Source organism: Anopheles aquasalis, chromosome 2 (assembly GCF_943734665.1).
Source record: "Anopheles aquasalis chromosome 2, idAnoAquaMG_Q_19, whole genome shotgun sequence".
Taxonomy (NCBI): Eukaryota; Metazoa; Arthropoda; class Insecta; order Diptera; family Culicidae; genus Anopheles; species Anopheles aquasalis.
Window position 1 is genome coordinate 88,168,147 of NC_064877.1, and position 12,500 is coordinate 88,180,646.

The following is a 12,500-nucleotide window of genomic DNA, read 5'->3' on the forward strand; positions in this document are numbered from 1 at the left end:
TGCGTCTGTAGGGCCGCCAATTGATCCTTCAGTGATGCTTCTTTTGCTCCACTATCCGCCAACTCATTCCTCAACCGTAGCGTTTCCTCTTCGAAGCTTGCTCGGAGGGCAGCAATCTCACGTACGAGATTGTCCTTCTCCTGTTCGGCCATCTCCTTGATCTTGCGCAGCTCCGTGTTCAGCTCGTTCTCCTGGATAATCTTTTGATCGGTGATCTGTTGCATCTCTTGGCGCAAACGCACGACTTGCTCCTGTAAACTGGCATTGCTCTGAGCACTCTCATCCGCCCGGCGTTCGTTATCGATCTTGAAGGTATTGTAGCTGTCTTGCAATTCTTCTAATGCACGCTGTTTCGCTTTCAGCTCTTCGCTAACCTTCGCCAGTTCCGAGTTGGAATCGAGCGTGCTGGATCGAAGCGTATGCAGTTCCTGTTCCAGCTCTGCCTTCTGGGCCTGCACTTGCGACGATTTTTGTTCCAGTGCTTCCATTTTGCGCCGCAAATCGGCATGCTCGATCTCCAGCTTACCGAAATGTTCTTGCACTTCGGTCAGCTTCTGCTCGCCAGCCTCTAAGCGGCTGCTGGCCTCGGTGAGAGCTGCATTGAGCTTGCCTATCTGATCCTCTTTTGTGGAAAGTTCCGCTCGCAAACTTACCAACTGTTGTTCGAAGAGCTGTGCGTCAGCCGATTTAGACGCAAGACCTGCATCGGTTTCTTTAATTTTTTCTTGTAATTCCTTCACCGTTTGCTCCGCTGCATCTAGAAGTTTTTGGCGTTCTTCCATTGCGACTCTGAGCTCCTCTAACTTAGTATCGCGTTCGGATAGTTCCTGTTTTGTAAGGGCAGCCTTCTGTTCCTCATCCTTGCGCCAAGATGCTTCGCGTTGTGCTAGCTCTTCTTCCAGCTGTTTCAATTTCTCTGCAGCTTCCGCACTGGTGGACTGCAGTTGAGATTCCAGAGCAGTTTTCTCCTCAAGCAGCTTTGCCATTGTACCATCTTTATCAGCAAAACTGTTCTTGATGGCCGACAGTTCCTGGTTGAGCGTGGCGTTTGCACCGTTCAGCTCCTTGAGTTCCTTCTGTAGCGCTGCCACTAGGACCTCGTCTTCCTCAAGTTGCTTATCTTTGGCTAGATTTTCCTGCTCCGCAGCATGTAGTTGCTTTTTGGTCGCCTCGAGGTTCGCTCGATCTGCATCGATCCTGGCCTGCAGTTCGGTCGACTTTTCCTCCGACTCAGCGCGCGTCTGTTCGACCGTTTCACGCAATGCTTTCAGGTCCGCTTGTAGCTTCAGACGATCAGCTTCCAGCACTTCTAGCTGCTGCTTGCTGTTGGCTAATGCTTCCTGTTTGGCCTCTAATTGAGCCGTCTTTTCATCGTTCGATGTGCCCAGATCCGTCAGTTGCGCTTGCATACGAATGCTCATCGATTCCTTCTCGTGGCGCATATTAATCTCAGCCTGCAGATTCTTCTCACACGTTGCCAGCTTCTCCTGCAGTTCTAGCAACAGCTTTTCATTGCCGACACGGTTTACCTCAAGTTCTGTCGCCGCTCGTTTCGCTACCGTTAGTTCCTCTTCCAACGTCGAGCGAGTTCCTGTATCGAGGGTAAGCTTCTGTTCCAAATCAGTCACCTGCTGTTTCAGTTTCTCGATCGTGGCATCCTTCTCCTGGAGCACCACCTTCATGCCGGTTTCACCCTCGGCTACCTTCAAATCCCGTTGACGCAGATCACCCCTCAGTTCGTCCATTTCTGCTTCGAGTTTCTTGAGATTTTTCTCGCCCTCGCCCAACAGTTCTTGCTTCACGCGCAGCTCGGTCTGCAGCGCGGCAACGCGTTCATCGACCTCGCTTTCGGCATTCTTCAGCGCCAAATAGTGCTTCTCCAGCTCAGCATCCTTGGCCGTCAGCTGGTCACTTTGGTCATCCACCCGATGCTCGAGGTAATTGATTTGCTCCTTAAGACACTCCTCGCTAATCGTGAGCGCCGACAGCTTGCTGGCCGCCGAACGCTCCGTTTCGGCAAGCTTTTCGTGCAAATTTTGAATCTCATTTTCAAGTGAACGCTTCAACTCTTCGGTAAGATGTAGTTTCTGATCTTTGGAGGAAATTTCCGCCTTCAACTTGTCGATTTCGCTATTCAGCTGTGCCTTAACGACTGTGTAGAGTGGAAGGAAAGATCAGTTGTTGGTTTTTGTTTGAACGGATTAGTTCCCAAGAACTGTGTTCTTACCATTGGCATTCTCGGCATCCGCAGCAGTGGATGCGCCAGCCTTCTCAGACCCACCGCTGCTCAGTTGCGCTTCCAGTTCAGCTATCCGTTCCTTGAACACTTGAGTTTGTGCCTGATCCAGGAAGAATGTGGGAGAAGATCGATTAATACCGAGAAAAACCATCACATGACAAGCCTTATCTCTACAGACGAGTAGCTCCCTCGGATGCTTGAACTACTCCACCGGCAATGAACAAACACATTCGTTGTCTAATAGAGGGTCTACGAATGCAACAGAACATACGAATTTCAAACTTATAGAGATACTTTCGTACGAGACAATCATCAGATCGTGCATGCAAAATAAGGAAAATATCAACGAGAGAGTATCATGCAGAACGGCTCGCACGGCTTACAACATAAAGTACATGAGCTCATTACCAATTATTAAGCACCAATTGGGAACGGAAATCGATTCGTAAAGAGCAACAGCAAATCAGTCGAACGCGAATGATTGAACGGAGCAAAGCAAATTGGTTAACACATCTCATAAACAAGAAAAAGACATTCTACAGGGCGTATACCGAATGCTATTACTTCATGCAACACGTAGATAGTGGTATAACTTTAAGCCAATATCAATACACGACTTCGGTGGTGCATAGCTTTTCAGTTGCTCTTTACGAACGATGTGATACTCACATTTACAGAATTTTGAATTTTTCCCTGAAAATAAGGTACGCAATGTGAAGGATGAATTAGACATTAAATGAAAAATGGAAAGTATGAAAGTATGTACAACAGGTGCGATGGTTTACTCTAGGAGTAGAACCACCGTAAACACCCATAGTGGCAAGTCTCTCGGGGTTGAAACTGTGTTAAGAGTTTATTAATGGATCCAACACCATCTCGATATGGAACAGGAACCGAGAGGATGTGACCAAGTTACCCAGCCACGAAGCTAATAATAATTTATGCTTCATCTTAACACCGAGAGCCAATCCAAAAAGGAAGGCACCGCACAGAACCCCACGTATACGAGATGACACGTAGTGTATAACGTTGGCCAACAAATACCCCGGCAAGTTTCCCTTCTGCCACCCTGTCCCTAACCTTGTCGTACTTACATTGAGCTCCTCGCCACAGAACGTCACCTCATCCACGCTGAACTGTAGATCCTCGTTCCGGCGCTTCTCCTCGGTCAGCTTCTTCTCCAGCGACGCTACCTTTTCCTTGAGCTAGCGGCATCCCGATGGAAATACCACGTCCGCGGTGCATGTGAGTTAGCGAAACAAGAAATACAAAAAAAAGACCGTCAGGATAGAGTAGTGGTAGGAGGTGTGATGCAAGATGAGCTTTTCCCATCTCGATGAAAAACTGGTGAAACCAACGTGCAACGAACACGATACGCAGAAGCGAAAGTTGGGAAGCAAAGGCTTTGATAATAAATGATCTCCCATATATTACAACGTCGCCAGGAAAACTGATTCAAAATCTTTTTATAAGCTTAGTTTAGCTAGGGCTAAAACTATTTTATTAAACTAAACATCTAGGATCATTTGATTCTTATTATTTGATATTAATTAAATGAAATTAATTTGTCCCTTGTTTTGTATAACATGCAGATACTAACGCTTAAAAAAATATTTCAGAGCACCGTTTAGTAAATATTGGTCTTACTGCCAAGTTTTCATATGAATAGAGTTTTTTGATGGCTCGATTTTTGGAAGGAATTATTTTCTAATCACATTGAAAGTGTACCTGTGATTCCAAGTGTACAGAATTCCATTTCAAACAAGCTTTGGGAGACTACTTTTGCAAGACATTCATGTGTGGGGCGGCGGAACAAATAAACTGCTTTAGCCTCGCTCCATACCATCGCGGTGAGAAAAGAAAGGCTGAACAAATATTACCGAACATCGCACGTTGTTATGCAAAACCCCACAACGACCAATTGACGGCCAAACTGATTTGTCGCTTTACGAGAGTTTACGAGAGGCTCAGTTAATGGTGACATGTTTCCAGCGAAACATTCCGGAATGATGGGGAAGGAAAAGGTCGGATTGCAAATTCCACGGTTCGCTAAGGTGTAAGGGAGATGATAATGTTTTAACGAAATGTAAATTCGGGAGATCCCCGAAAGGCAAGTTTTGGACATAGAATGACCCTTGCACGACGTTCTCAAACCTGCTCATCTCAGTTTGGATCTTACGAGAGTTTACGAGAGGCTCAGTTAATGTCGACATGTTTCCAGCGAAACATTCCGGAATGATGGGGAAGGAAAAGATCGGATTGTAAATTCCACGGTTCGCTAAGGTGTAAGGGAGATGATAATGTTTTAACGAAATGTAAATTCGGGAGATCCCCGAAAGGCAAGTTTTGGACATAGAATGACCTTTGCACGACGTTCTCAAACCTGCTCATCTCAGTTTGGATCTCTTCGATCTCGGCACAGGTGCTGCGTGTTGAAACTACCCGCCAATCAAGGCAATAGGATGGAGTTTGCTGTGCTGTTGGCAGCATTCTTTGTATCGAGGCTGACTTTTTCTCAATCAACTGTTGATGCTGGTAAGCTAAAGCAAACAATTTCTGCCTTGCAGGCATCGATCTCATCTAATTGTAATCATTATCGTAGCAGCTGCTTTCCGTGAATGTCAGAATAGTCAAAGTTGTGTACAATTAGCTCTTTGTGGTCAATATCTACACTATGTGAACGAACCACCAAAAAATTGGCCTTCTAGTGTTCGGCAAGAGGCGGTAATGCGTTTATGCGATACACAACAGAGTGTCAATGGGTCGAAGGTATGCATTGTTCGACCATCTTACGTTACGACAAGTGTGGCTCATTGCCAATGCCGATCATTTTCAGATTTATTACATATGCTGTGAGCGAGAGGAGATCACGTGCGGTGTGTCTAGAGTACAGTTGATCGCTTTCGGGCAGGAGGCCAGGGCTTATGCATTTCCCTGGATGGTGCTGCTGGAATCAACTATCAATGAGGAGTTTCCTTGTGGGGGCAGTCTCATCAGCGACCGCCTCGTTCTTACTGCGGCACACTGTGTAAAAGGGCGTAAAATGTAGGATTGTGTATAATGCTGTATTAAAGAAAAAATGTTCGCTGAGCAGCTCTCTTTATTGCATCTTTGCAGTTTAAGCACACGACTTGGAGTACACGACCTAAACCGTGAGCAATACTGCGATGAACAGCGCATTCGTTTTCGAGATAGTAGCGAAGAAGAAGATGCGTATTTTTCAAACTGTGGACCTCCGGCTCAACGCATTCCCGTTGAAACAACTTCCATCCACCCCAAGTACAGTCCGCGATTGAAACGCAACGATTTGGCAATTTTGCGACTCCAGTACCCTGCGGTCATCGGTTACAGTGAGTTTATGATAATGTGCTTTGAATGTCATGGTGTGTCATGTGTTTTTTTTTATATTCACTAGGTATTATACCGATTTGTTTACCGGTAACGGACGACCTGAGGGTGTATCAACCGACAGACGCATTTGTGACCGGCTGGGGCATGACAGAAGAAGGGCAAAGGTCATCGATTTTACGTTATGCGGTTTTACCAACAGTACCCGCCGCCGAATGTGTAATGTTAATCAAAGAACTCGACCGAATGATTGCTCTTGATAAGGGGCACCTTTGTGCCGGCGGAAACAACAAAACGGCACACTGCCATGGGGATTCTGGTGGTCCTTTACAGTACATATCGGACTCTAACCGCTTCGTCCTGCAAGGTGTCGTATCATTTGGCGTGAAAACATGTGGTAAAAAAGTAGCGCCGGGTGTATTCGCGAACGTAAGTAATTATATCGATTGGATCATGGCAGAGGGCAAGGTTGCTCCCTAGTGGACGTATGGAATAAATCAACTCATCTAACTACTGCAATTTTTCGCCCATTCCTCAACATAAACTTGTTTTATGTTGCATTAAAAACTATACACTCGACATTTTAAATATAGACCTCAGGAGTCGAGAGGCAGAACGAAGTATGCCGGGACAACTAGTATTTTCTAAATGCAGTCACATCGAACGAGCCGTTGCATTATGTTGCCGGTCCAATGTTCTTGCCAAACTCGGTCAATGAATAGTGAAAAGCGTGTACCGTGTATAGCCATTCACCGACGCCATTGAAACGCTTATAATGTCATGCATAAACGTGTACAAACTGAGTTCTCGGTTCCTCGTCGCCCGGGGAAACGACAACCAATGCGTTCCATGTGAATGAGCGTCAACCTCAGAATGTTTCAGGAAGTAGGGAGAACATAGCAACATAGCTGGCTGGCCACAATTGCCACCTCCTGGCTGCGTGTCGGAACGATCCACATTTTATTATGCACTGGACTTGCCAATTGCTACCATTAGCCTGATGCCGCTGGAGCGTAGGATCGGAATCAGGTCCCCATACCCCATATAAAGGTAGGTTCTGCAAGCCCGGAATCGCACGAAGGACACACAGAAACGGTTAATTTGCATAGGATGTAGGTTGCATGTGGCTGAATGGCGTGCCACCATACCACAGACCGTATCCTGACAGATGCTCTCTGGCTTGGGAATGGAATTGTGGAGGTGTACCCGAGACCGGCAGAGGTCACGTTCGTTAGCCTCTTGACAAATATGGCAACAGTCTGCAGTGCAGAACGGCCGGCGTACTGTTCGTTCGTTCGTATCTTGCAATCAATTCTCCGCTCCGTAAAAGCGGAAGAAGCAGCATTAAGCTGTCACAATGATAAAAGTGAGGAAAAGTTTCTCCATTGCTTTAAGCCATCGTCGTCGTGGAAGATTCCTTAGCATTCCACGCGTCGGACCGTCGACAACGTGAAAGAATGCAGCAGCACATCATGCTCCAAGATGGGATGAATTCTGTCAAGAAGGCAAACCGTACACAACCTGATGATGTCCATGAATTCTGCAAGAACATCGAACATTCAATGGCTCATCATTGTTCCGATCCGCAATCCCTTCTTTTCGGACAATCCCTCTCCCGGACCTCTCAAGGGCAACGACGGAGGATGCCTTTTTGGATCGGGAGTAAAACACTCGATACATTCCAACATACGAGAACAATCTGATGCGTTTGTCGATTGCCATCAACTGTCGGGCAAGTGAAGGTTGAGTACGTGTACACATCCATGGCATATGTTGGATCACCTGGGGTGATGGTGCCTGCCTTCATTGACTTTGACATTGAGCTTGTGAAGATACTGCATTCAAAGTGTCCGTAGACGTTGTCCTGTACCATCGGCTTCATAGAACTCGTGCACTTACCCACCTGATACTTGGTGCTTGCAGCATAATGTCAAAGAGCGTTAGTTTTAACCTAAAGACAACAATCCCAGCACGATGTCACCGAAAGAAACTTCCAATCGATTGCATCCCCTTCTGTCGGTGCCATAGATCGACCTGACAAAACAGAACAACACTGTGCACGGGACAAGGCACCATGACAGCACCACAGATGCATTGCGACACCCGATTGAACCCACTGGAAGCGGTACGAGATAGCACATCCAGTGTGTTATCATTCCGGTTATTTTCTTTCCATCGTCCATAGGAATATCCTGCCATGTCCTTTATGATATCTGACACCCACATCCAGGCCGCAACAGCAGCTATCGAATGCTACCAATACAACCTACCTCACTAAGATGCAATCATGTGGTCTCACAATGAACATCGAGAGGTTTTATCGTCTTATGTGGCGAGACAGGGATCGAACCTGTCTGGTCTGGTCTTAGAATTCTGTGCATGTGGTCAGCCCCAGGTTATTTCCTATGATAAAGCAAAACATTGCGGAGCTCTATCTCAACCGGACATCCGACGGTTCGGTTTTACGACACAATGACGCAATATGTCCGGACGATACGCCCCGATTCATCGTCTTTCGTCGTCGCAAAAGGCGACGCCAAGGACGTGAAAACGGATGCGAAGAAACGTAATCGTTCCCGTTCGGTCCGGCATATGAAATGCAACTCGTTCGCGTTCGCATTCGACATTGAAAGCGGAATTGAAAATGACGGTCCGTTGATCCGCCTGGTGGGTGAACGGATGCGGAAGTAATAAAAAAAAAAGTCCGGGCCACAGACAAGGCGCATCACCAGGAAACGGGAAACAAATTGCCCGAGGGGTCATGTCATCGACGGCGAGCGGAAATGGCGATGAAGTTGGGTCAATGATGTTTTCAGCATCTGTGGTGCTGCCTTCGAGAGGAAATAGCTATCGCGGTGAAGAGAAAATGGCGAACCGACTGGAACGGTGGTTTACGGATCCTTGATTATGATATGCTTATAGCATAGAGCAAGCACACCCGCGGCCATGTAGCGATCGTATTTGCGATTAAGCATACATCCGTTTGGACGTCTGGGACATGTATCGATGCATTTATAGAATGCTTTTCCAACGTTAAAACCCAATGAGAGTGTTAAGCTACCTAGAATTGCTGAAATCAACAAGGAAAACTTATAGTTATTCTCATAAAATAAAAGATTTAGTGAAAGAGGCATAAGCCTATGGGTAACAGTATAGAAGAACCTTATCGACAATGGCCAGTGCTTCCGGAATCGAAGAAAATGGGTATTAAGAGAGTCAGTTAGGTAAGTAAGCTTCGTTTTTAATTGTCGCATTTATAAAATGTCGCCATAACAGTTGGCCTCTCGAGAGATGGAGGTGGAAAGCGTTCTTAAATCTATCTTAAACAGAATCGCAAGTGCTCGATTGTCAGCCACGACGTTAATGGCCAGCGTGCCATTATCGCCACGGACTAGCTCCCCCGTCGTGTCGTGTTAGCACTGCTGCGTAGGTTTAGCCCAGAATCGAAACAACGGTCAGCCATCGTATCATCGTGTCTTTATTCTACCGTTCGGCAATCTCAATCAAAGCTGCAAGCATTCGGCCAGCAATCATCGGTCCGTGATAGTCCCGTCGCACACACTAGCACACCGTCACGTGGATCAGGCCAGAAGAACATCGTGCAGGATGCAGTGCCGTTCATGGTTACCATGCCAACCTTGGAACTCGCGGCGCAGGTCAGCAATTCGTAGAGCACGTCGTCGTACCAGCTCAGCCCAGCGTCCTACCTCGCTGCCGTCGGTCGTATCGCGCTACCGGTCAGTGAAAACAGTGTAGAAAAGTTAAACATTTGCCCATACTCTCGGCGATTGTTAATGGAGCGAACGAGGTGGAATTTTATGTGATGTATGTGATGGCAGCGGTGCCGGGGAAGGAGCAGACCCTAGCATTGGCGTATGTGTTTCGTGTATCGTTGGGTTCCGTTGGTTGGTTTCACCATGTTTAACAATTCGCCAACAAAGAGCGACCCCACTGGGTTTCGGATGTGTTGCATTACTCTGTACAAACCATTTACCTGTTGAATGTTTTTCTGGTACATTATGCTTTGATTGGCGCTCTCCTCGCGATCGATCTCACGTTCCTGCATGAGCTGCTCGATGTGGTTCTGCTTCTCTCGGAGGACATCCTGCAGAGTAGTCATCAGACAAGAGACAAAAGAAAGAACCGGACAGGAAGATAAACAAAAAAAGGGTAGAAACAAAAAAAGGGTGTTGGTTAGATGGATGTTGGTATAACTTTGACGTTCCCAATTCCCAAAAGCCCCCAATTGGCCTTGTTTGGCGAGTGGTTTTTGGGAAGAGGGCAATGTGCTGGGGTAGTAGGACCGGTAAAGGACGTATGCTGTATGTATTTCCAAGTAAAAATGAGTTTTAGACAATGGAAACTGTATGTTTTCGCTCGTTTACTGTACAAATTGTTACCTACATAGCTAAAAATTCAATTGTTATGTTGGATAGCTGATAAAGTTCGTTAAAAATGTTTACTTGAACCTTTTGTAATCGTTTAACGGTATGCCTATTGATTTAATAAAAAAAAGACAAAAAGTAAACTTGCAAAACAGCAACAATGACGTTTGGAAAATTACTCATTCTCAGTCAAAAGACGCCTGGTGAATAGCAAAATTGATAAGCTGATAGGTTTCCTAATCAATGAGAATTCTAATTGTACCAAACAAAGGCTATCAATCATCTTCATCTGATTGACTGACACATTTCTGATAGCACCGTTCATCCTATTAAAACCCTACAATCCAACAACGACTCTACAGCATTCCACTTTGCAGCAGAAAGGCACACCAATTACCACATTTTATGATGTGGCCAAGCAATTTCGCAATTTAATCTACATAAACCCCTTAGTTATGTTCAAGATCCAAGACATTAGGACAAAGCAGTGCCTCGATCTCAGCGCTACTCATGGCGTGAACTCAAATTAAATATGCTAATCGTTTCTAATGATTCGCAAAACATTACCGTCCCTGGCGAGCCATTACTTGGCTGGTGGTCTCGAATGATTTATTTACCGAGGGCCTTCCGAACGTGTCAATGTCCTGTCGAGCGTTCGCTCCGGATGAACCTATTTTCGGATGAATGTGTGCGTTAATTATGTGGGCCCATCGCCATGTTGAAGCCTCAGCGGACGGACGGACGGAACGGATGTTGACTACTAATCCGCATCATCCATCCATCCATTCAAACATGAAGCTCTCTGCGCTCTGTTGAACCTTGGCCTGCTGGAAGCTGAAGGAGGGCCCGTCATTTGTTCTCACAAAAGAAGCGTCTTGAAAAGCAGCTTTACCCTGATGACACGTCTGCTAGGGACGATAATTTCCAATATTGAGCCGGTTTAATTGGCCACAGACCGGTGAAGGGTAAAGCAAACATGTGAACGACCTCTGCTGCCACAGGACTTGAAATCCTGACGACATGCCAACGGAAGCCACAATTGGTTCTTTCTTTTCCCGCTTTCTGCTTATCCATCTTGCCTCGGAGCAACAAGTCAGCAACAGAACGTGAACCATAGGTTCGCGTCTAATGTCATGTTCCAGGCGATGAGACGAGTTAACGGCCCCCGGTTGCGCCCTATATCCATTCTCGCAACTGTATTTGTTTTCTCGAGGAAAAGCTTTCGGAATGCTAACTTAATTGTTCCGCAAACGTCGTGAGCTGAACGCTGATATATTCCTTTTCACCGCAGAATGGCCTTTCGAGACGATTCCTGTGTACAGCGCTTGCTTTCAATGAATGAACGGTTGAATAAGATAAATGAAGCACGTCACCATCGCCACAACGACACGGACTCGATGTGCCACGTGGGTTCTTTTGCGGAGAAAGGATAATTCATTAACCCGAGCCAAGTCGTGAGGTAAAGAAACACCATTCTCGCCACGCTGCCAAAGTGGAAATCTCTCTCTCTCTCTAAAAACCATCCTAAACCACATTCTCCGGTATTTCATTTGAAGAACATCGGACGTGCTACGAAGCAGAATCATCAGCCAGAGTGAGTGGAGGTCTCGTCACCCTCGTCGAGCGGCACGAGTTTGCTAACCATTTCGAATCCAATCAACTGTTCAAATACACTAGCAGCCACCACTAGCGTCATCATGACGAGTCAATATACGCTGCGCGAGTGTGTTAATGATTTGATTCCGTAAGCAGCCCGTCGGCCGCGCCACGGACCAAACCATTCCCCACGAAATAAACAACGGATTCTAGGCGCCCGCCCTGAGAGACCCACCGTTTTCCACCGATAATTTTATTCTGCACAAGCTTCACCAGGACCACCTTAAAATAAATCTGGACACTGTAGATTGGCGTCGCGAATTCCTAGGCTTCTTCTGCAAAGCAGCAAAGCAGGTGCAAGCTGGATCCCACTTATGATGACGTTACGGCGGATCCACCGGTTATCCGCCGCAGTTCCACCGATCAGCGCTGACAAATCGTAACTGAGCTAGCCAGTGCAATATAGCGCGCTAAAGAGCTTAGTGATTCGGAGCTCAAGCAGTCCGATCAGAGAATGGTGGTGGGACAAAAGGTCTTCGTGTGCCTCCATCGAGCTAAATGGTTCTCGCCAACATGCGTCATCCGAAGATTATCGACGACAACCACACGGTTGGGTACATAAAAGAGGTGGTCCACCGTAAGATCGGCCTCCCTTGTGTCCGCAGAAACTTCCTGCTACCACCTCTTCCATCGGGCAAGGTGCGCCGTGACCAAGTTTAGCCATACACGATGAGGATGGCGCCGTTGCTAATCTCGCCACACACATCACCGAGGTGCTTACAATATCGGTATTGTCGCGTCGTGGCTCTGTCCGCACCCAAGACTCCAGTGCGACTAATCGTAGTCCACCTCCGCACTGCTGGCAGCGAAGCGGAGGTGGCCGCACCTTCAGGGCCACTCGTGACGCAGCGGCAACGGCTTGCTAGTATATA

General features: G+C 46.8%; 2 protein-coding genes across 12 annotated transcripts in view; one reads left to right on the top strand and one right to left on the bottom strand.

The window, feature by feature from the left end:
- Nucleotides 1-12,500, bottom strand: part of LOC126571867 (restin homolog) — a 48,658-nt gene that overhangs the window by 2,848 nt on the left and 33,310 nt on the right. For 9 of the 11 annotated variants that reach the window (XM_050230723.1, XM_050230722.1, XM_050230721.1 and 6 more), the window contains 5 exons: nt 9,582-9,692; nt 3,334-3,444; nt 2,909-2,932; nt 2,228-2,339; nt 1-2,152 (listed from right to left, as the gene is read on the bottom strand). The exon at nt 1-2,152 is cut by the window's left edge and continues 1,698 nt beyond it. In XM_050230723.1, the coding sequence (XP_050086680.1) occupies nt 1-2,152; nt 2,228-2,339; nt 2,909-2,932; nt 3,334-3,444; nt 9,582-9,692 (2,510 nt within the window). Of the gene's footprint in view, nt 2,153-2,227; nt 2,340-2,908; nt 2,933-3,333; nt 3,445-9,047; nt 9,319-9,581; nt 9,693-12,500 lie in introns of those variants that run through there. The other 2 variants (XM_050230719.1, XM_050230727.1) reach the window with 2 other exon arrangements.
- Nucleotides 4,859-6,067, top strand: LOC126571891 (serine protease grass-like). Its single transcript, XM_050230774.1, has 4 exons — nt 4,859-5,008; nt 5,076-5,284; nt 5,357-5,589; nt 5,655-6,067. Exons 1-4 carry the CDS (start codon nt 4,967-4,969, stop codon nt 6,065-6,067), a joined length of 897 nt encoding a protein of 298 aa, XP_050086731.1. The 5' UTR covers nt 4,859-4,966.